Raw genomic sequence first — 23,296 nt, forward strand, 5'->3', positions numbered from 1 at the left:
TCCATCTGGATTTTTAAGTCAAGGAGTGCCGTTTCTGTGCTATGGTTGGGGCAGAAGCCTGATTGCCTCGTGCCAAGGAGGTGGTTTTGTTCAAGGTGAGTTTGGACTTGGTTGTATGCTAGTTTATCCAATATTTTGAGGAGAAATGGGACAGTTGTTATTGGCCTGTAATTAGTGGGCACAGTAGGATCTAGGGTAAGTTTTTTCAGGAGAGGGGTGACCCAGGCTTCTTTGATGCTAGCTGGTACTAGGTTAGTATTGAAGGATGCGTTCACGAAGTTGGTGATAATGGGGGTGAGGGTGTGGGCGCAGGATTTGACTACTGATGCGGGGACAGAATCTCCTTTGCAGTTGGAGGCTTTAAGTTTGGCGATGGTGTCAAACACTACATTTTGGGATACTGGTGTGAAGTGGAATGGGGAGCTGGTGAATTCCCGATGTGGTCGATTTAGATTAAGGAGGGCAGGTTTGTTGGCTAGTGATTGTTTTTTGGATGTGATTTTTATTTGAGTAGTTCAATTTAGGCTGTTAGTGCGTCTTGAATAGTGGTGCACCATTCCTTGCTGGGGATGGTTGGGTTTATGGCTGGGGTAGGGTTTTCCAATTCTTTTAGAATGGCAAATAGTTCCTTGGTATCTGAGGTCGCATTGCTGATCCTATTATTGTACGCATTAGATTTGTAGGTAATAGTAGCTGTTTTATAGGTTTTGTTTATTTCTTGGTAGGCTTTTTCTGCCTCTGCAGTAGGATGCTTTCTGTAGGCATGTTCACACGCGCGTATGGTTCTTCTGATGGCGATAAGATCATCATTGAACCAGAAGCTAGATCTGAGCGTTTTGCCTTGGTGGTGAGCGGTGCTATAGCATTAATGGTTGCAGTGAGGCAGTTGTGATATAAGTCAGCTAGGTGACAGGGGTTGTCACTAGTGATCGAGGTAGAATCTAGGATTTTTGAAAGTGGAGGCGTGAGGTTTTCTGGTGTGAGTTTGCGGGTGTTTCTAGTTTCATAGGTAATCATGGTTTTAGGTTTCTTTTGTGTGGGTTCGGAGGGATTGATTGTAAATACAATGTTATGGTGATCGGTCCAAGTAAGAGGGGAGATGGCCTCAATGGTTATGGGGGTATTAAGGGAGAGGATCCAGTCCAGAGTCCTGCCTTTGATATGTGTGGGTGCATTATAAGATAGATATTATAAGGTGTTCCATATCCAGAGGTGGATCAGCTTGACATGAATTGCCCACCATGACAGGGCGCAACAGCATTGCAACTGTGACCATTAGGTCCACCCAGAAGCCGAAGTCATAAAAATGTCTACACTGGAGAAGATCAGCACCAACGCATCCCTTACTTGCTGCCATTGAGTAGAACTGATCTGTTCCTTCTCACTGGATTCCTCACCATTTGGCCCTGATATATCTCCAGGCAAAATCATGGTTGTCTCCCCCTTATCAATGCCAGGCTCTGGGGACATGGGCCCCAAAGAAGCTACAGTTGTAATGCCAGATTCCCGGCCCCTAGGGTCTTCATCCCAAGAGTGGTCAGGATTTACCTGGTTAACAGGGTCTTCAGTTATTACATCTCGATATTCGTCCTCAGGCATACTTATTTTTGTCTCTTGAGAGACGTCTCTTCCTGCAAGCACTGGCAGCCACCAGCATCTTAGTGGTAGAACTTGGTGCGTAGTATAATCACAACAGCCCACCATAGGCCCTTGGGTGCCCACTAAGGAGAAACTGAGGAATAAGCTTGCAAACCAAAGAGAATAAATGGGCGACACACAATAGCCTCTACACTAGCTACCGTGACCCAACTCTCAGCACGCAGCGAGGGGCGGGCAAAACAAGTACGAAACCGGAGAGGTGGGTACTCGTAAACGGCCAGTCAACATAAACACAAACAAGTGGCTGACACTCTGGGGAATCACTTGTCACTTAGCAAGTCTCTGCAGGTGTGCTGCAGAGATTCAACGGGCAGGCAATCCCAGGAGCACCTCACGTATTACGGCCATAAATTAGAGATTATAGCATTTAATTATAGAAATTGTTGGGTAACAGGAAAGAATACCAGGAAGCGGTTCATCCGATCCTCTGCAGCTAATCCACCCAGTGAGGAACCTACACCAGCCACAAGATTTTTAGGAACTACTTGAATAAGAGACCTGAGCTTTCATGATTGTGGGGGAATTTGTTGTTGTCTATCGTCTAGAGGAGGCTGTATTATCAGCATGCTCAAAATCTTCTTATACCAAAACCGAGTCGTCATTATTCTGAGGTATTAAAAAAGTAGTAGTTGATTTGGCTCGTATTCAAGCATTTCTGTTTACTGTCTCATTTCATTACCGGTTCTAGTGTCAATAGATGGTTTGACTACAGGATCAACATCTAACACAATATCCAAAGTCTATGTATTAAGAGCATTTATTTCTTCCTCGAGTGGCAATGCTCATAAAAACACTCGAAGATCTATTTTTGATTTTATTCTTTTTAGGTACATATTTAGTTCTCTTCTGTGTTTGACCCTTAGATCGTTTCCTTTTCTTTGACTTATACATAAGGGCGGTGGTGTGATCTTGTTCCATATCAGAGTCTTCCAAAATAGCTTTTTTTAGCTTCTACTGGCTCCAAAGGTACCTTGTTGCTTGTAGCAAAAAAGTCCGGTGAACAGCTGAGCCTATATTGGCCCACTAATAGCGTATTAGGACTACACACCTCCCCTTATAGAACAGGTAGGTCCTCGGATTTGTCAAGGTCCAATCCTCCACTGCATGCAATGTTAACGGCAGATGACCTATGCATCTCCTGCAAGTTGCTTACATTTTTGTCCATCGCTGCAGAGCTGCTCGAGTTCTCAAGAACTATACCTTTGATATTCTTGTACAGTCTTAGTGGAGATTCCAAGACCAAGGGAAGCGCTGATATGAAGATGGGACGAGAAAGTCTAGATTAGGGAGAATATTTCTAGGTATCAGAAGGTTTTGCTGGGCATCAGAAGATTCTGCTGGGCATCAGAAGGTATCTCTGGGCATCAGAAGGTTTCGCTGGGTATCAGAAGATTCTGCTGGGCATCAGAAGGTTTCGCTGGGTATCTGAGGTTTTCGCTGGGCACCAGAAGGTTCCGCTGGGCATCAGAAGGTATCTCTGGGCATCAGAAGGTTTTGCTGAGCATCAGAATGTTTTGCTGAGCATCAGAAAGTTCCATTGGTCATCAGAAGGTATCTCTGGGCATCAGAAGGTTTTGCTGAGCATCAGAAGGTTCTGCTGAGCATCAGAAAGTTCCGCTGGGCATCAGAAGGTTTTGCTGGGTAGAAGGTTCCGCTGGGCATCAGAAGGTTTCCCTGAGCATCAGAAGGTTTGGCTGGGCGTCAGAAGGTTTGGCTGGGCATCAGAAGGTTTGGCTGGGCATCAGAAGGTTTGGCTGGGTATCTGAAGGTTTCGCTGGGCATCAGAAGGTTTCGCTGGGCATCAGAAGGTTTCGCTGGGCATCAGAAGGTTTCGCTGGGCATCAGAAGATTTCCCTGAGCATCAGAAGGTTTGGCCGGGCGTCAGAAGGTTTGGCCGGGCGTCAGAAGGATTGGCTGGGCGTCAGAAGGTTTGGCTGGGCGTCAGAAGGTTTGGCTGGGCGTCAGAAGGTTTGGCCGGGCGTCAGAAGGATTGGCTGGGCGTCAGAAGGTTTTGCTGGGCATCAGAAGGTTCCGCTGGGCATCAGAAGGTTTGGCTGGGCACCAGAAGGTTTGGCTGGGCATCAGAAGGTTCCGCTGGGCATCAGAAGGTTCCGCTGGGCATCAGAAGGTTTGGCTGGGCACCAGAAGGTTTCTCTGGGCATCAGTAAGTTTCGCTGGGCATCAGAAGGTTTTGCTGGGCATCAGAAGGTTCCGCTGGGCATCAGAAGGTTCCGCTGGGCATCAGAAGGTTTGGCTGGCCATCAGAAGGTTTGGCTGGGTATCAGAAGGTTCCGCTGGGCATCAGAAGGTTCCGCTGGGCATCAGTAAGTTTCGCTGGGCATCAGAAGGTTCTGCTGGGCATCAGAAGGTTCTGCTGGGCATCAGAAGGTTTGGCTGGGCGTCAGAAGGTTTCACTGGGCATCAGAAGGTTCGGCTGGGCATCAGAAGGTTTGGCTGGGTATCAGAAGGTTCCGCTGGGCATCAGAAGGTTCCGCTGGGCATCAGAAGGTTTGGCTGGCTGTCTGTCCCAATAGGTGTAAATGACGCACATCTTTATCGTGCATTTGCAATGAAGGAGATTTTTGCTGCTCATTGAACCCCACTTGGCCATTCAAAGTTGGCGCCGCCTACAAATCTTGACACATACGGACAAAAGATTATTCCAAAATTATAGAATCTACCCGTTCACCCTGGACTTGCACAGCACTACTTGTGTTTCCCGTACTTGTACAATTCTCTGTAGCTGAGCGCAGGAAGGACGACACCTATGTGTCCATTGTTTCCAGGTTTATAGGTGGGAGTATTACTACTTTTTCATTGGGAGTATTTGCAAGGTCTTGTGGAGTAAATGTGGTCTTTGCACAGCTGGTCTGGGGCAGAAATTAGCCGCTACCTTCATTTTAAAAATAACATCCTATGACACCTGTCCATCCGAGGTGGATTGGTTTGAACAGCAGGCGTCGAGCAAAAAATAAAAAAAGGCAAACAAGAAATGTTGAGTCTTCGGCATGTATGTGAAGATCACATGTGTGCAATCTTAGACCTAAGGCATTCCTTTTATATGGAGCAAAAACCAAAAAAGGCTACACCATCTGTCCACCTGCTGAAACAAGAAATCCTCACCTGGAGGGCTAGATATAAAGGTACAGCGGACATACGGGTGGAAAGTTGGACTGCAGAAAGGTGGGTCACGTGCCATAAAAGGCCCAAGGAGCGAGACACAGCACCTTAAACCCAACCCGAGACCTGACAGGAAGCCAGTGCAGATTGTAATGAAACAGACTGATATGTTCACATTTCAGAATGCCTCAAAAATGACAGGCTGGCACTTTCTGTACCACCTGAGGTTTAGTCACATATGCCAGTCAGCCAAGAATAAATGGCATCACCATAGACAAGTCACAAAACAAGGACTGTAAAAAGGAGCAGGTGCAGTCTCTGAAGCAGGCATTGCTTACATTAAGTAGGAACTAATTGTCGATGTCAAATGCAACCGAGAGTTGCAAGAGAATACTAAAAGCTTCCCATATTCACTGATGCAATTTCTCCTATCTGTGTATGTGCTCTAGCAGAACTACACAAATGATTACTCATTTAGTGCTAGGCAGCCTTTTGGTAATGAATTTGGAGGCAGTACCCCAGTATATCCGAGGGTCTATAGTTATTGAGTCAGCCACCATGTCTTGAATCTTTTTGAAAATGTTGTTGCCCATTAATTAGTCTAAGGTCCTTAGGCAAAGGGCTTCATGAGATGGGCACCTTAGCACAGAAAGTACAGTTTCCCTTCAGAATATTACAGATGGGATGCATTTCAAACACATTATTCAACCAATCATAATCAGCCATTATTTAGTTGAATAAACAGTGTTGTTGATGGGTTTGCTGCAGTTTTGATCAATAGCCACGCCAAACATTACCACTGAAAACACGCTTTCCCCGCTGCTAAGCTTCAATTGTAGCGGATATTTCCCCACAGGCGTGTCCTCACTCATGCATCCTGCGCACGGAAGTATTTCCCACATTCATGACACGGAAACTGACCCTCATGTGCATGCTCTGTCTGATGCCTGATTCCCACTGGAGCTTTTTCTACATTATTTGCACCAATACCTTTTCTCACCTATATGTGTCCATTGATGAGAAATAAAATGTCCCTTCAAAAATAAGCTTTTCCACATTCAGTGCACGCATGAGGTTTTCTCACCTCTATGTGCTTTCTGGTGGAGAATAAGATTTCCCTTCTGACCCAGTCCTTTCCCAAATTCAGTGCATGCATGAGGTTTCTCACCTGTATGTGTTCTCTGGTGGATAGTAAGCTTTCTCTTCTCAATAAACCCTTTCCCACATTCAGTGCACACATGGGGTTTCTCACCTGTATGGGTTCTCTGGTGGTTAATAAGATCTCCCTTCTTTGCAAACCCTTTCCCACATTCAGTGCACACATTGGGTTTCTCGCCTGTATGTGTTCTCTGGTGGTAAATAAGATCTCCCTTCTGAGCAAACCCTTTCCCGCATTCTGTGCACTCATGGGGTTTCTCACCTGTATGTGTTCTCTGGTGGATAGTAAGAGCTTGCCTACGAGCAAACCCTTTCCCACATTCTGTGCACTCATGAGGTTTCTCACCTGTATGTGTTCTCTGGTGGACAGTAAGAGCCCCCTTATTAGCAAACCCTTTCCCACATTCTGTGCACTCATGGGGTTTCTCACCTGTATGGGTTCTCTGGTGGTTAGTAAGAACTTGCTTACGAGCAAACCCTTTCCCACATTCTGTGCACTGATATGGTTTCACACCTGTATGTGTTCTCTGGTGGCTAGTAAGGTGTCCCTTCACAGCAAACCATTTCCCACATTCAATGCACTGATATGGTTTTTCACCTGTATGTGTTCTCAGGTGGAGAGTAAGTGTTCCATTTTCAGAAAACCCTTTCCCACATTCAGTGCACTGATATGGTTTATCCCCTGTATGGGTTCTCTGGTGGCAAATAAGACATTTTCTCCGACCAAACCATTTCCCACATACAGTGCACAGGTAAGGTTTCTCACCTGTATGTGTTCTCTGGTGGATAGTAAGAGCTTGCTTATGAGCAAACACTTTCCCACATTCAGTGCACAGATAAGGTTTCTCACCTATATGTGTCCTCCGGTGGCAGTTAGGTCTGTCATGCACATGGAAGCTATTCCCAAATTTAGAGCACAGATAAGGTTTAGTAGATATCACTGTTTCCCTCATTCTGTCCACTGGTCGGGCATCGCCCCAGTTTATGTTGTGAGGCGCTTCATTAGAGGACTCTTTCCAATGAAGCATTTCCCACATTCAAACCTCAGGTCACAAGCTTCCTCAGGCGTAGGTCACTTCTGGTGACAAAGAATATTTTCGTGACTGAAGCTTTTAAAATGTTTAGGGTATGGATAATATTTGTCAATTCACACTTACAGGTGTTTAAAACAAAAATGTAAATAAACAACCCTTACATTCGATATGTAAAATAGCACTTTCACGTGTTCTCTCAGGACTAATAGGCAAAAGGGTGTTTGTTACTGCACATCAAGCACTGTTGCTACCATTAGTCTGTAATGCTAGATATGTATTCTAGTGCTGTGCTGCTGGATGCTACAATAAATGTGTTGAATGGATAAAACCCAGCATGTATTCTATAGGCTTCTCAATCCAAGTTCCTGTATAATCTGAAGACAACTGGACCACACATGTGTATCCTTGTAAGATGTTAGGAAACGCCACGGTGCATCAATGAAGCTTTGAACTTCATTAGTCCAGAGAATGGAACAGTCAGTGTTGTTGCATTTCTGGGGCATCAGTCACCTATTGAAATGAAAGGAAAAGCACATTATTAGTTTCCAGATGTTCGCAGGCATCACATGTAACAGGCACACGGTGAGTAATAGCAGTAGTCATTTATTTATTTATGATTATATATGATGATATGATATGATCTGGCATTTGTAACGCGCCTATACACAGGTGTTTCAAGGCGCGACGAGGCATGGAGGGGGGGAAACAGGGGAAGACAGACAAAGATCCTACTAGGCCAGGGGTCAATCAGATCACGCAAGTGCATGGGTAGAGGGGAAGCGAGAAGTGCAAGGGGGAAAAGGAAAGGGGAAAGTGCAGTACATGGTTAGTAAATACAAGATAAATAATAAGGGCCAGCTGGTGGCAAGTGCAAAATAAGTGCAGACAAGTGGGCCTCATCACGACCTCGGCGGTAACCCTTAAATCCGGCGGTAGCGCTATTACCGCCAGATTTAAGGGTCCGCCGAATCAGGGCCTCGGCGGATTTCAACCCAGCTCTGAGCTGGTGTGAAATCTGCCGAGAATTCGCGCTCATACCGCCGGCGGGAAATCTGCCAGCGGTATGAGCGCGAAATTTCCCCATTGAGCACAATGGGGAATGGGGCATTCCCGAATGGGTTCAATGGGGAATGGGGCCTTCCAAGTCCGCCCAACACGTGATCCCGTGCTATTAGCACCGGAGGCTATGGTGGTCGTGCTAATAGCCCCCGCGCTAATACCGCCGGCGTTACCGCCAAGGTTGTGATGAGGCCCAAGTGCTGGGAAGGGGGGGCTGTAGGGATACAGAGACAGTCCCATAGTGCAGGGGTTGCCAGGGGGGCAGTGCAGGGGAGAGAGGCTGGGCTACAGACCAAGTTTGGCGAGTGGCCCAGTTGCAGATTCAATGATTTAGCAGGGGAGAGGGGGAGAGAAATCAGAAGCAAAGAGGAAGGTTTTTAGGTGCTTCTGGAACCAGAGATGGTTCTCCTCAAGTTTCAGGGAGGCAGGAAGGCTGTTCCAGAGGGAGGCCCCTGCTGTGGAGAGAGATCTACCCCCAACTCATTGCTTGGAGAAGCGGCTGACCCTGAGGGAGTTGGAGGCGGATGAGCGAAGAGCACGAGAAGGAATATATTTGGGAAGAGAGAGTTGAAGGTATTTTGGCCCCAGGCCCCAGAAGGACTTGTGGACAATGCATTGGGTTTTGAACTTAATCCTCGCAGCCACTGGGAGCCAGTGCAGTGATTTCAGTCCTGGAGAGATATGGTCCCTGGGCTTGAGGCCAAGGACAAGTCTTGCAGTCTTGTTCTGGATGAGTTGCAGAGGGCAGGGAGTAGAGCCAGGCAGATTTAGATAGAGGCTGTTACAGTAGTCAAGATTAGGGAGAACCAGGGCTCTGGAGACAGTGAGCTTCTGGGGGAAGGAGAGGAAAGGAAGGATACCTTTGAGGAGGTGTAGCTGGTAGTGTGACTTCTTAGAAACGTCAGAAATGTGAGGAGAGAAGGAGAGTGTGGAGTCGAAGATGACCCCAAGGTTTTTTGCCTTGCAGGTAGGAGCAGGAAGAGGGCCAAGAGAGGCCGGCCAGAGAACTGCAGGGAAGGAGGGAATGGGTGTGCCGATGGGTAGAATCTCAGTCTTACTGGCATTAAGGCAGAGGTCGTTGGCGGCACACCATTCCTGGATAGCAGACAGACAGTCAGAGATCAAGGAACGAGAGGAGGAGAGGAGGAGGCCGAGGGTAGCCTGAAAATGAGCTGGGTATCATCCGCATAGCACTGAAAGTTGGGGCAGAGAGTGGGGATGTGGTGGGCAAGGAGTGCCAGATACTGGTTGAAAAGCCAGGGGGAGAGGTTAGATCCCTTGGGGACACCACAGGTAGAGATTGGAGAGGAAAGAGGACAGCCAAGCCAGAGCCTGTCCAGTGATACCCAGGTTGTCACGGAGACGATTGAGCAGGATGGCATGGTTGACAGTATCAAAGGCAGAAGAGAGATCAAGCAAGATGAGGACACACAGGGTGTTGGAGTCAAGGTTCGAGAGCAGGTCCTCACGGATGTTCAGGAGAGCAGTTTCCGTACTTCTGGCAACTCTGAAGCCAGACTGATGGTCATGAAGACTACCAACAGATTCAACATGGAGATTAAGCTGGGAGATGGCCAGTTTCTCCAGGAGCTTGCCCAGGAAGGGAGTGATGGAGATTGGGCGATAGTTAGCAGTTTAGGAGGGGTCGGCAGAGGGCTTCTTAAGAAGAGGATGCACAAGGGAGTGCTTAAGGGAGGATGGGAAGACACCAGAGGTGAGGGAGTGATTGCAGAAGTCAGCCAGGACAGGAGCCAGGGAGTCTATGTGGTCCTTGATAGTTTTCGAGGACCAGGGATGAACCTGTTTTGGTTAAAAAAATCCATAAAAGATACATCATACAAAACCATTAGACAAAAAACATTATCAAAACATTAAAATCAAGGGAACAATTAATTTACAAAATCACATAAATAACACATTTTAATACCCATGAACATTCTCTAAGACCAATAGTAGCCTTGGCAGCCATAAAAAGTATAAAAACAAACTCAGCTGGTATTCATCACTTCTTCCTACAAGTGTCCCCTTTCTCGTGGTCACCAAGCTTTTCTAATATATTGGGACAAATTCCAAGCAATTGCTGGCGAGGCGGCATTCAAGAGGTAATAAAGAGCAGGCCTGTGCTGGGTGAAGCCTCTACCTACAAACAAGGGTATCAAATACTGTTTCCTTAGGTGACAATAAGCTGAACACAAAAATAAAGTGTGCTAGGTCTTCATGCCCAGCTTGACACACAGGGCATTTCGATTAAAAATCCCAGCCCGTCTCCGGCTTAAAACCTCACCCAGCTCAATGCACCCAAAGCGTACCCTGTAATAGGTGCCCTTTGGTATTTGAAGTTAGAACAGACAAGATATATTTGTCGAGATTCTCATCAATTGTCTATTCATTGGTTTCAGAAAATCCTGCGTCTCTCTGGCATCATTTACCCACTCCGCAAATGTCTTAAAAAATAGCAACTACTATTATCCAATCGTAAGAGATTGGAGATCATACGTTTACATTGACATTGGTTTTCGTATAAAAAACTGAATGCAATTTGACCGAATTCCACTTTTCGGAAAACTATTTATTCGAAATATACAATATTTTAGAATATTGTCTGCACATCTCATTTAATGTCTCCCCAGCGCTGTGCTGCCATTTCTTGCTTCCGTGACAGTTATACGGCGGCAATAAAACACACAGTAATACAAAACCCTTTGCATTGTCCACAAGGCTTTCTGGGGCCTGGGTCCAAAATACCTTCAACTGTCACTCCGTAAATACCTCCCCTCCACTCTCGCTCCTCTACCTCTTACTCCCTCAGGGTCAGTTGTTTTTCAAAGAAACGAGCTGGGGTAGATCTCTGTCTTTGTCTGGGGCCTCGCTCTGGAACAGCCTCCCTGCCGCTCTCAAACTTGAGAAGAACCATCTCCCGTTCCGGAAGCACCTCAAGACCTTCCTCTTTGCTTCTGCCTTCGCCCCTCTTCGACCCTGCTGATCTTCTCTCTCTCGGCACCGTGCACCTGGCCTACCCTCTGACTTCCGGGCCCAGGTACCTGCTCACCTTTCCACCCACCCGCACTGCCTCCTGGCCACCCCTTGCACTGGGGTCTGTATCTGTAACTATACAGTCCCCCCTCCCCTTTTTTTCCTGCACTTATCAGACATACCCCATCTGCTGCCATAAACCCAGCACTTGCCACTTGCTGGCTGCACTACCACTGTTGGTTGCCTTTTATTATTTATTTATTTTATTATTTATCTGTTCTTCCTTTGCTCCGCACCTTCCACTTCTCCCCCCTCCCATGCACTTTCCCCCTTTCTCTCTCCCATGCACTTGATCGTTCTCAATGTCACTGGGCTTAGTAAGAGCGTTGTTTTTGTTCTCCCTTGTTCCCCTCCCTTGTCTTGTCGCTCTCTGAAACACTTGTGTACGAGTGTGATACAAATAAAATATCAATACATCAATAATATCAACATGCATGAGTCATTGTAATGTAAACTGAATAGACACTGCGCTGGCTCGTACAGCATGCAGGGAACAAATGAAATGTTTAAGCTGCTGTCACTTGCCTTCGAGTTTGCATCGTGTCAAAAAGATAAGGTCTTATATGGTTAGCTCCACACTTGGCCGCGGTTAATGCAAGGTGACAGCGCTGATATTATTCCCTTGCCTTAACATAGCCCGCATCTTTAACCCATCTGCATATAGTGAGTGCAGCTGCGGGCGCGATGCCATCGAACACCTTCATTCACTTCATGTCTGATGTGCACAGGGGAACCGGACAGAGGTATGCAGTGGCAAACCTCCATATGTCACCATCCACTGGTTCATAAATCATCCCATTGAAGGCATGCAGGCTGTAGGGAATGAGGGATGTGTGAACTGTAAGTATGTCATTACTCTGTTAACAGCCTTTATCAGCGCATAATAGAAACGCATTATTATTGTGCATTTTGTTTTTATTTGTCTTGGTATAGCATTGCATATAGCATTTATCCCCAATATGCACCCCTGAATTGATCGGGAAACGGGTTGTACAATGGCTCCTCACTACCAGATCGAATACAGGCCTCGTTTTTCTATGCAGGACATCCAAGAAATTCCATGATGGCAACTGGGCATATGCCATAGTTTGCTCCGATTAACTTTATCGAAAGCAGTGCTCAGGTCCATCAATGTGAGATAAATTGGTTCTTGTTTAATGCTCAAGGAATGGGCAATTATCAAATACAAATTTAGACACTGCTCCATTGTCCCAAGTTTAGGCCTAAACCCCAATTGGATAAAATCTCAATTTGTGACCCACTCGTCCAATTTGAAAAGTAGACACTTCCCAAACATTTTAAAACTAGTGTTCAGGAGGGATATTGGCCAATATGTTTGGGGAATTTTTCTACAGCCTTTTTTGTAGATGGGAATGATAATCACTCTTAGTCATTCCCTTAGGATGGATTTTGAACTCAATATCCCATTAAACAATATTATCGAAATGTGGCCCCACATATCGGCATTATCTTGATAAAACTCAACTGATAGCCCATCACTACCAGAAGCACAGCTACGTTTTGCACTTTGAAGCGCTTTAAGCACCTCTTCAAGCGATAGACAAACTTCACTAAGTGCCTTATCCACTTGCCTTAAATTTGACAAAGAAACAAGCGCCACATTATTCTCCCGTCCTTGAGCTTCATAAACTTTGCTAAAGTTGTCTACCCATATATGATCTTGGACACTAGACCCCAAGCCTGCTGTAGTTATGGTTAAGTTGCTGTTTCAATAGGAAGAGCACATTTTAGGTGGTTTATAACTCCGCTCCCCCTGGACGAATCCTCACCAATCTTTGCAAAAAAAGTATATGGGTCACTCTGAATTTTTTTGCAGTTTGGAGATGTTTGGGCAAGTGGGGGGGGCAAAGTTATAGGGATGGTCCTAAAACGTCTTTTTTTCCCATAGACTGAATGGGGGAAAAACTTTGCGCACGGCTACAGGTGAAACCGCTGGATGGATTTGCACCAAATTTGTGCCAGGGGAGGGGCTTGGACCCGAAAGCATGCTTTAGTAAATTTGGTGACAATCCGTCTAGTACTTTCCTTTAAAACGACCACAAAAATATGTCTGAATAAATTAGTGATATCTATGTCAGCTCCGCGGTCACATTTCCCTGTTCGCTCTGCGGACATGATACCGATTGGCCAGGGGGGGTGGCGTCATGACCGCGGACACGCGACGTCTGTGCCGATTGGCTACAGCAAGCCGTGATGTACGTCAGAATGTGTGGATGCACCCGACATCTTGGATCCGAAGACAGCGTGCTACTTACCAGACACGAAATGCTGCTTTCGAAACTGTTTTGCTGTGCATGGGGAGGATCACAGAGTAAGAGACGGATGAAATACTGTACTTGTTTGGCCGGCAATTGTCTATTATATATTGTGCATTGGCCCCTTCTTCAGGATGTTTGTACGTGGAGAAAATGAGGGATCTAATAAGGCTACTATTTGAGTCCGCGCTATGTACAGGCACCTTGAAAATGTTCGCAGGACACACGTGGCGTTAGTGACCATTAATTTTGAGTGTATTTCCCTATGATATTACATTTTCCTATGGGTGTGTTATTGCTTAGTATGCCACCATGGTTGTGACATGCTGCAGTGGTTGTGGACAGGGCCTAGAGTCTTGGATGCATGGCCGTAGGCCGTAGGTTGAAGGCCATACTTCCAAGACTGTAGGGCCTGCCCACAACCACTGCTGCTTGTCACGACCATGGCTACACGTGTCGTATTGACTATCGCTTACATGGTTGAGGGGAGAGTGTACAGTGTTGGGAGCATGGCCAAAGGCCATGCACCCAACAACAAAGTTATAAGCACTGGAGTTATAAGCCAGTGCACATCAACACATTGCAATAATATCTATGTACAAACAGGTAGGAGTGCAGTGTCTGGCCAGAATAAGTGAAGCATAGCACACCTATCAATACACCCGTACTACTGTACATCACTGAGGTGATTGTGGGCAGGATGTAGAGTTTTGCTTCCATGGCTGCAGCACGTAGCCCATACATCATACTCGTAAAACCCTAGGCCCTGCCCAGAAACACCACTTCATATTACTGCAGTGCATACACTCGTCCTATAGGTTAGCATGTCAGATGGTTCTGGGTAGGGTGTACAGTCTTGGCTGCATGGCCAAAGACCATGCACCCAGTAACGACCTTGTTAGCAGTGGAGGTATTAGCCATTGTACACCTATACATTCAAAAGTACGTGGACATATATCTTAACCTCTAGGTCCTGCCGGCACCCACTGCAACACATTCGAGAGGGACGTTAGTGACTGTGTTGCTTTGGTGGAGTGGGTGTTTCCATCGAAAGAACTGTTTTTGGCTGCCTTATAAATGTCCTAACCTTGGACTAATTGTCGCCACACTTTGGAAAAAGAATATATCGCCCACTCTGACTTTGGTTGGAAAGTTTGGTCAAGTTTGGTGCAGGGGGCCGAAAGTTATTAGGGGGAGGGGCTCTCAAAACGTCTTTTTTCCCCCTTACACTGAACGGGGGGGAAAAGGTCATGCTCACGACCATGTGGCTCTTTCCCAGATTGTTTGCAAAATAGCGTGCAGTAAGGTAGCTTTGTTCGGTGGCCCCTCTCTTCTACTAATGTTGTCGTGTGCGCGGATACCGCCAGAAACAGCTCCAAAACAAGAGAGCATTAGATTTCTCACACACAAGTAATATTTCCCAAGGTGACCTTTGAGGGGGCCCAATGAGCTGTGGAAGCACAAAGTGAAAAAGTGCAGTTTTCTTGTCTGCAAAATGATATGTTTAAATGGAAGTTTGTGCTCACTGCACCACGACCAATTACAACGTGTGGATTAAAATGTATTTTGCACTAATATTTCCCTCAGATTGGCTTCTACAAGGCCATCATCTGCACTGTTTGTTTGAAACAGCGCTTCTGAAGCTGTATGGGAGTACAGGTTCTGATAAATAGATTTCATTATGTTGCTTCAAAGCAAGAATGTATTTGCCTTCTGATTGAAGACAACAAGAGTTGCTTTTTTGGTTGACCGCTCAGTACGCCCGCGCATCCGAGTGAAAATAAAGGGGCAATTGTTTTTTGACCTTGAGCCCAAGAGAAACTTGCGCGCTATTCACAGAATGAAAGGGTAAAAAAAAACTGCAATTGATAAGGTTATGTTTTAAAAAGTTTTTAAGTGACATGCATATCAGTCAACGAAGATTCTTCGCTGCGAACACTTTCGTGACTGATTTGCCGAAAAATAATGGAGGCTGTAAATATTTTGTAAGGTTACTTTGGCCCACTGTAAAGCAATCTATGCTTTAATTTTACATAACTGCCCATCTAATTGTGCTATTATAGTTAACATATTATTTTTCTGCCCTTGTACAATATTCCTGTAATGTTGCAGAGTGCATACGTTGCTAATTTGCAGAGTATGACTGCGCTCACCCTTTTTTACTATTTATATTTCTAATTTGAAACGCCTACTTTGTCCACATAGCTTAGTCTATAACTTTGCACGGTTTTTTTGGTCTTCTTTGAAATGACGAGACGTAATTTTGTTTTTATTTGTCCACTCCTTTTTCTTTCATACTTAAATTATCGTCCTTCTGTGTACTTGCCATTTTGTTTTCTCTTATGGCGAATGCAAAATCTCCCTGTTTCTAACCTCCACCTATAGGTACATTTGGACATTACTAAAATGTCAACTTTGAGCACGCATTTTTGTGTACAACTTTGCACATTTTCTATTTGATCTTTCAAAAAATGTTGGTACAGGTTGGTTACTGACACATATTTTTTGTAACTTTTCCCGACTAGGTATAGTTTGCCGTACTGTGCGTGGCATGGTTTCACATCCCGAGTGAGGGCTTCTTCGGACGGCAAATACAACTGCTGGTGAGCGGTTGCCTGTCCATGACAATAATGTGGAATGACACTGTAAGCCCGCTTTGTCCGTTCGCTGACCTCATTATTCGGAGCAACATGACATCAATTATGGTGCTGTAGGCCCAACGTCATGACGACTTTTGGGAAATAAGTGCGGAAACAAAGCGACTGCTTCAACGTAGACCCCAAAATGTTTACTTGCGCAAAAGAAAACGTCCTCCTTATCTTCAACATTTGCAATGCCTCCCTAACCAGCATTGTAATCATTGCATTGATTATGCGATTATTACGATGGTCTCTGCAAGTTTGTTATTAAATAACTGTAGTTTGTAACCTGCAAAATGGTCACATGTTCTTTACCATTCCTCTGTTTTATTTGCAAATGTGATTTATTAGCTTGTACGTCGCTGAATGTTTATTTACAGGTTCTGCGTCACACCACGTCCTTATGCTTTTTGTAACCTACAATGGAAAGGGAAGAGGGGCTATGTATGCAATAACCACCTTCCCTTTCTATGGCGGCCATCTTGAAAGAGGATTTTCTTTTGCGATCCTTACTTGCAAAGTCGCCTAGGATTACAATAAGTCCACGTCCTTTTTAGTACCACACGTTACTACATTCGTAATTTAGACTATTGCTGGCAAAGATTATTGTGCCTATGTACTTTACAGAGAAATAAGGAGTGCTTGGAGAGTATTCAACTTTTATTTTTTTTTCAATTATACTGTGAAAGGTCGTTCTTAGCCCATTATTAACTTTGTTTACGGGTGGCTTTATTTTTTGCCTGGGCAGGCAATAAGGTAATATGCGACCGGCATTGAGCAAAAAGGCATCAAATGGTAATATGAGTGACTGTATGTGTGGCAACACATTCTTTCTGTCTGTTATGTGCAAGATAGCAACACAGTTTCTTATGCTTTTGCATTACACAACTGCTGCTGGTTCTTTGGGAGGAAGGCTACATTTAGCTGATGTCTTTTTCAGATAAGTACAACTTTTCCTACCAACATATAATGTGTAGTGCATTCGCACGCAGTCGCTGCATACCAGTACGTGTTGCCGTTGTTTAAGGCAAATGTTAAAGGTGGACGTTCCTACATGAATATAAAATCTATTTCCACATTGCCCAACAGGCATACTTCGTTCAGGTAAGTGTGTACTGATTCTGGAACATGTCACGGTGATGTACGACAGTATATTTTCATGTGGCATTCTTCGGAAGCTATATATTGTTTACCAAACGACCCATCCTAAAGGAATCTTTTGGTTATGTTGCACTACTGAAAATCTGTGCCATGCAGTACAACATTTTTTTCTTAGGTACAGCTTATACGGAAATTGTAGTACTAAAAACCTGTACAATTCACTAAAAAAATACTTTCCACCTGCCCTTTATGCTTCAAATTCAAACCAAAAAACCCCTGAAATTCGACAGTTATGGTAAACTAAGCCCCCAACCCTGCCAACGCCCCAGTGCACTGCTAATACTAACACCCAGACCATGAAAGATGTCATCTCAAATGTCAATGATGACATCACTTGTTTAGCCCCTTTCTTTTCCTTCTCTGCCATACATATATATGTGCATTCAATAAAAAAAATCACTAAAAGAATGTTATACTCACAGTGCAACCAAACACCACTGCACATTCCATCATTATAATAAGCTAAGCAACCATAACTCGTACGATCTACGTGCATTGCTAAGACTAACACCCAGGACATCAAAGATGACATCACAAATATCATTGATGACATCACTGCGAGGACAGCGTCCAGCCTGTATGAAAGACTGAGGTGATAGAACCGCAAAGGAAATAGAACTAAGATTATCCAAGAGGCATCAACATTAAGAACTGCTTCAGAAGACGCCAACTTTTTGAAACAGTTATGAGAATGAGATGACCACACTAAAAGCCAGATGACGCTCCAATAGAGATGTCCTGGTATGATCATCAAAAACTGCCCCAATAACATTTATGCTGAATGTGCCGACCATTGCACATACAATAGACGAACAGAACATGTTGAGTCTACGACTCTGAGGGGCGCACAGATTGGGTCTAAGGAAGAAGTAATGGGTCCTGAGGAAGATGATAAACGAAAGGAAATCATTGAAACCGGTCGACCACAAATGTAGATGTCACCTGATCAAAAGTGACACATATGAGAATTGTGCAAACTGGATAATTGAACTAATGCTGTAGATATTGTATTTGGTTTTATGTGTGAATCATGCACTCTCGCAAAAATTGATTGGGTGTGTACTCCAGAAAAAGTGAAAAACAGTGGGAGTGTTACAAGTCGTTGAGAGTGTGATATTTATATTCTTAAATGTTTTAACAGTGCACTTGGGCCAACCAGGCACACCTCACAGAGGGCAAATAAATTGTCTAAACTTAGACGCTCAGTCCCACGTGACCTGCCTGTTTGCCTAAAGTGTGCAGCCGGGGGGTACGGTTTCCCGGAACTGCATATTTTAATTGTTTTGTGTGAGAACTAAGATTGGGTTAAAAAAATCATTGTAAACAAATGTTGTTTGTGAATCATCTCGTTGTATGTTCCCCTCCTCAGTCGGTGCACCAGAGCGCTCTTGGGTGAGGAGCATCATGCAGGGTTAGGACAGTGTGTCCCACCTAGGGAGAGTGTTAGGGTTTGCATAGATTGTGCAATAAAGACATTGGCTCTAGCGAAGCCTTCGTCCATTTTCTGTTTTGTGTGTTACAGTTATATTAGATAACAGAAAGGACACAACACCCGTGTTTGGAGGTATTGGGCCTCATTACGACCCAGGCGGTAAGGGTTTTATGGCGGCGTAAACAGCGCCGACCCTTACCGCCTGAGTACGAGGTCCCTTAGCGCCATGGCGGACTTAACACCTGCTTTTAGCAGGTGTTAAAATCCATGGCGCTAAGGGACCATGGAGTTAATTACGCCACCGTAATTTACAGTGGCGTAATTAACGCCTTCCCCACTCCCATTATGCCCTATGGGGCAAAAATGGGAATGGGGAAGGGTAAATGGGGATTGGGGACTTACCGCCCCGCCAAGGTCGGAATGGGGCGGTAAGTCCGCCAACCACCATGGCGTAAACGTAGTTTACGCCATGGTGGTAAAGTCACGGCCCAGGCGGTAACTTACCGCCTGGGTCGTAATGAGGCCCATTGTGTACTATAGAAATTCCCTGTGTATTTTATTTTCTACACAGTACATGCATACATGTCAACCCTCCAGATTTAGGTGTGAGCCTCCCGATTTTTCTGTGGAAAATGTTGCTATTTATCACGTTCTCCCACCTTAAATAATCCCAGGCCCAATTCAGTCGAATGGGAAAATTTATGTTTCCCGATTTCATGGACGAAATCTCCCTCCAAGGTGCCTCGGGATGTTGGCATGTATGGTACATGTACAGCTCTTCTAGGAACAAATATAAACAGAGTAACTGCCACTTACCCTGTATAAACTGTAAAATGAACTAGTGTCAATTGCAAACCTGTCTGCTCTCCAAGTTTTTTTATACATACACAGCTATCTAAAAAGTTTTTATTTCATATACAAAATGGGAGAAATAACAGAATCATTATGAAGAAGGCTGTCCAGTGTGTTATAAAATTACACGCAGCCAGGATGAGTACATGCATCTTCATTGAAGCACACACACAGACAATATCAATAGAAAGGCTCCCAGCTCAAACAACACCACTGCCTCCATATGAAATCCTTGTGCTTTATTTCGCACACCTTCACAAATGCATACATTGCATGCTTTTCTGTACAATCTGTGCCATTTACCCTGCAAAAATAGCAAAAAATGGATATTATTATTTCTTCTATCTCTTACCATCCAATAACATAACATTAAAAAAACAAGTGTGCTCTAATATGTTTACAGATTCTAAATAAAATATACAGGAAGCACATAAGCAAAGGAAACTGTATGTGCATACTATCCTCAGTTATAAGAAAACACTAGTACTACAAAAACACAAAAACATACATTAACAAAAGTGCTATAAACACAAATATTCACTAACTTCTCTCTTTTACAATTGCAGTGAAGACCACTCTCCTGAAAAGCAGCAGCGTCTGAAGTACGAACAAAAGCTTAGAAGAAACTACGCTTTCCATACAAAACAGTAAGTACAATACTAACATAATATTCTAACTGTTACTCAAACACACTAACATTTTAGTATTGTAGAACAAACAAGCGTATTAACCCTTTACCATTAGATGTAGTATTAGTGCTTCCCCTTACCAGCTGCATACTTTATATTGTCCTCTGAAGCCCAGTATAGTGACACACAAATACAAGAATAGCCTTCCCAACTTGAAGTAGCTGCCAATTGCACAATCACACACCTCCACAATCATCCTTACCATCATGCTCAGACACTCATGCACAAAGCACGCATACACTGTACAAAAGCCCTCCCCACTCTTTCTTTTTTTCTCCAACAGACCCCAAAGAATGCCAATCAAAAAGCAACTCTGTATATATAAAACAACGCAGAAGTAGAGCAAATCAAAATAAAAGTGTCCAAAATAAGCATCCATCTCTAGCAGATTTTGTACAGAAAGTTCAAACAAAACAGCTAATACAGTCATTAAGCGAAACAAAACAAGCTTCCAGTACAGAAACATTGCCTCCTCTATCAAAATGTAAAACAAAAAATGTTCTGCCACAGAGTCCTTCGGAACCTTATGAAAACAGGAGAGAAATCATGCACAACCCTTAAAAACTACCGTAGAAAATTAATCCTAGAAGCTCTCATAGACAGTGCAATCCTTCTCAAAAGGAATTTATCTATTTTAGTTTTTAACAGAACGAAACTACTAACAAAACTAACTACTAAACTACAAAAACGACTTCTCAATAAATGGAATATCAACAAAAGTAGCTTCTTAAACATCTGTGGAGGTGAATGGAGTCCCACAACGAGCACAGAACCATATTTTAATGAAGAAGCATATAAACAAAAGCAAACAAACCCCATTGCCATACATAGCAGTGGACGAGGGTATGAAAAACGTAATAAAAACCATTATGGAAGAAGAAACTCTGCTCACAAAAATATCCCCAGAAAACTCAGTATCATCTCTATTCTACTACACCAAAATGTCCAGTCTACAAATGGCCACGCACATCATTGTGTAACATTGCAAAAACATCTTTCAAATCTTTACGCCAGTTCCTCAATCAGTATGTAAAAAGCAAAGACAAATTCAAAATGAAACTGCTACAAAATATGGATGCTTGTCCAGTGCGCAAATACACAGGACTACAAGGACATTCATTAGCCTGCATTTCAGGACCTATTTGCAAAAGCACCTTTCATCATATCAAAATGATATCAACACACCATTCAACTATAAGAAATCTGGTCCATAAACTCTACTATGCTAAAAGTCCTGCTTTAGTACTAGCCAATTTAAATAACAATCTTCTACAAGATTAAAACTACTCGAAGAAATAGAGCATATCCAGAGAAAATATTTTGGAAGTGAAAGCCACTTACAAAATGAAATCGATTTACAACAAACTAGCAACTACTGTACAAATAGCAACCTTCTATTAAACACATACAATAAAGAAATACTAAAGTTTAAAAGTACCTCAGCTGAAGTACCAAATGATGTGTGTGTGTGTGTGTGTGTGTGTGTGTGTGTGTGTGTGTGTTGCCGCTGGACTTTTTATAAAAGTAGCACAAAAACTGTAGACATAACACACAAAATAGAAGACAATGAAGATTCCAAATGGTTTCAATTAGCTCTCTACCTCATAGCAGAAAACAAATACGAAATTACTGAACCCTTAATACTTTGCACTTACTGCACTGAAAAACTTGACAACAACCAAACTCCATCACGTGCTATCACAAATAACTTGGAATTATTCCCACTACCAAAACCCCTGCAACAACTAAATTTATATGAGAGAATCATAACTCAAACAGTGCACCCATTTCAAGCAATAATACTCCAACTAAAAACAGCAACATTACCTCCCTCTGAATTAGTGAAAGGCATTCATGGCAAAGTAGTTTATTTACCATTAGATCTCAAAGAAAAAGTACACACTCTAGGAGTGCAACATCCAATAGATCAACCTTTAATCATCTTAGTAAATGGCGTACCTACAGAAGACAAAAGAAATTGTCAACAACTCGTGGACCTACATAAAGTTAGACAAGCCCTGCAATATCTAAAAAAAAACAATTAATGCTACAAAGAAATTAATATTGAAGAAAACCTGAGAGAAACCATTGAAATAATTGAAGAGTCACCAGAAACTGGTCAATTTCAACTTCTAAATCCTGCTACAGAATCCAATATTTTAGACCATCATCCTTTACACTCTAAAGACGCTATAGATGATGCACTGGAAACGTACCAAATGCGACAAGCCAAAGGATCTCGAATCAGCATATGGGAAAAAAGTATAGAAGCACAGGCCTTGTATTCTGACGACCCCAGATTCAGACAAAACGTGGAATACATATTCCACCTTCTCTTTGAAAGTGAACTAGCAACTCTACGCTACGGAGTTGCACACACATTAAAATCAGGTACCCGTTTTCAAAATATGTCAGCTACGCAATTACTACAAAAAGTGCAAGAAAAAGATGAGGTTTTACAGTCAAGTATTACAAATCTTTTAGCAAACATGTGGGGTACAAAAGAATACTGGTTCCGACGTCACGGAGATGTACGTTGTATGATAAGAAACGTTGGCCCACCCACTTGGTTTGTTACACTAAGTTGTGCAGAATATGCATGGGAAGATTTATACGATTTCCTACGCATAGCAAACAAAAACAAAACAAACATAGATGTAACAACACCAGGAGAACTCTGCTCTCTAGATCCTGTAAATGTATCAAGATATTTCCATCATCGCTTCATTGCTATGCTACACTTTATTTGTAATAAGGCTGTTCCTCCCCTCGGATAAGTTCAACACTTCTTGTGGAGAAGAGAGTACCAAGCCAGAGGAGCACCACACATCCACATGCTATTATGGATTAAAGATGCTCCTAAATTTGGTAAAGACGGTGATGCCACTGTTTTGCAGTTGATCCAAAAATATGTCACTTGTGAAATCCCTTCACAAACAACACATAGTGACCTTCATGCACAAATGTTACAATTTCAAAGACACAAATGTGGGAAATATTGTCGTTGCAAATATAAAAAAAAAAAGGGAAATACTACACCAAATGCCGCTTTGGTTTCCCTAGACCAGTTTCAGCAATAGGTCAAGTAAACAACTTCATGTCTTCAGTCAGACATAGGGCCTGATCAAGACTTTGGCAGTAACGCCGGTGGTATTACCGCCGGCGGTATTAGCCCTACCGCCGA

General features: G+C 43.7%; 1 protein-coding gene across 1 annotated transcript in view; it reads right to left on the reverse strand.

Moving 5' to 3' along the window:
- Positions 1-510: 510 nt before the first annotated feature.
- The window catches only part of LOC138552353 (zinc finger protein 585A-like), a 267,443-nt gene continuing 244,657 nt past the window's right edge, over positions 511-23,296 (reverse strand). The window contains exon 6 of the mRNA XM_069642531.1: positions 511-6,733. Coding sequence (XP_069498632.1) covers positions 5,838-6,733 — 896 coding nt within the window. The 3' untranslated portion in view covers positions 511-5,837. The remainder of the gene's footprint in view (positions 6,734-23,296) is intronic.

Source organism: Ambystoma mexicanum, chromosome 1q (assembly GCF_040938575.1).
Source record: "Ambystoma mexicanum isolate Mex_15411 chromosome 1q, UKY_AmexF1_1, whole genome shotgun sequence".
Lineage (NCBI taxonomy): Eukaryota > Metazoa > Chordata > Amphibia > Caudata > Ambystomatidae > Ambystoma > Ambystoma mexicanum.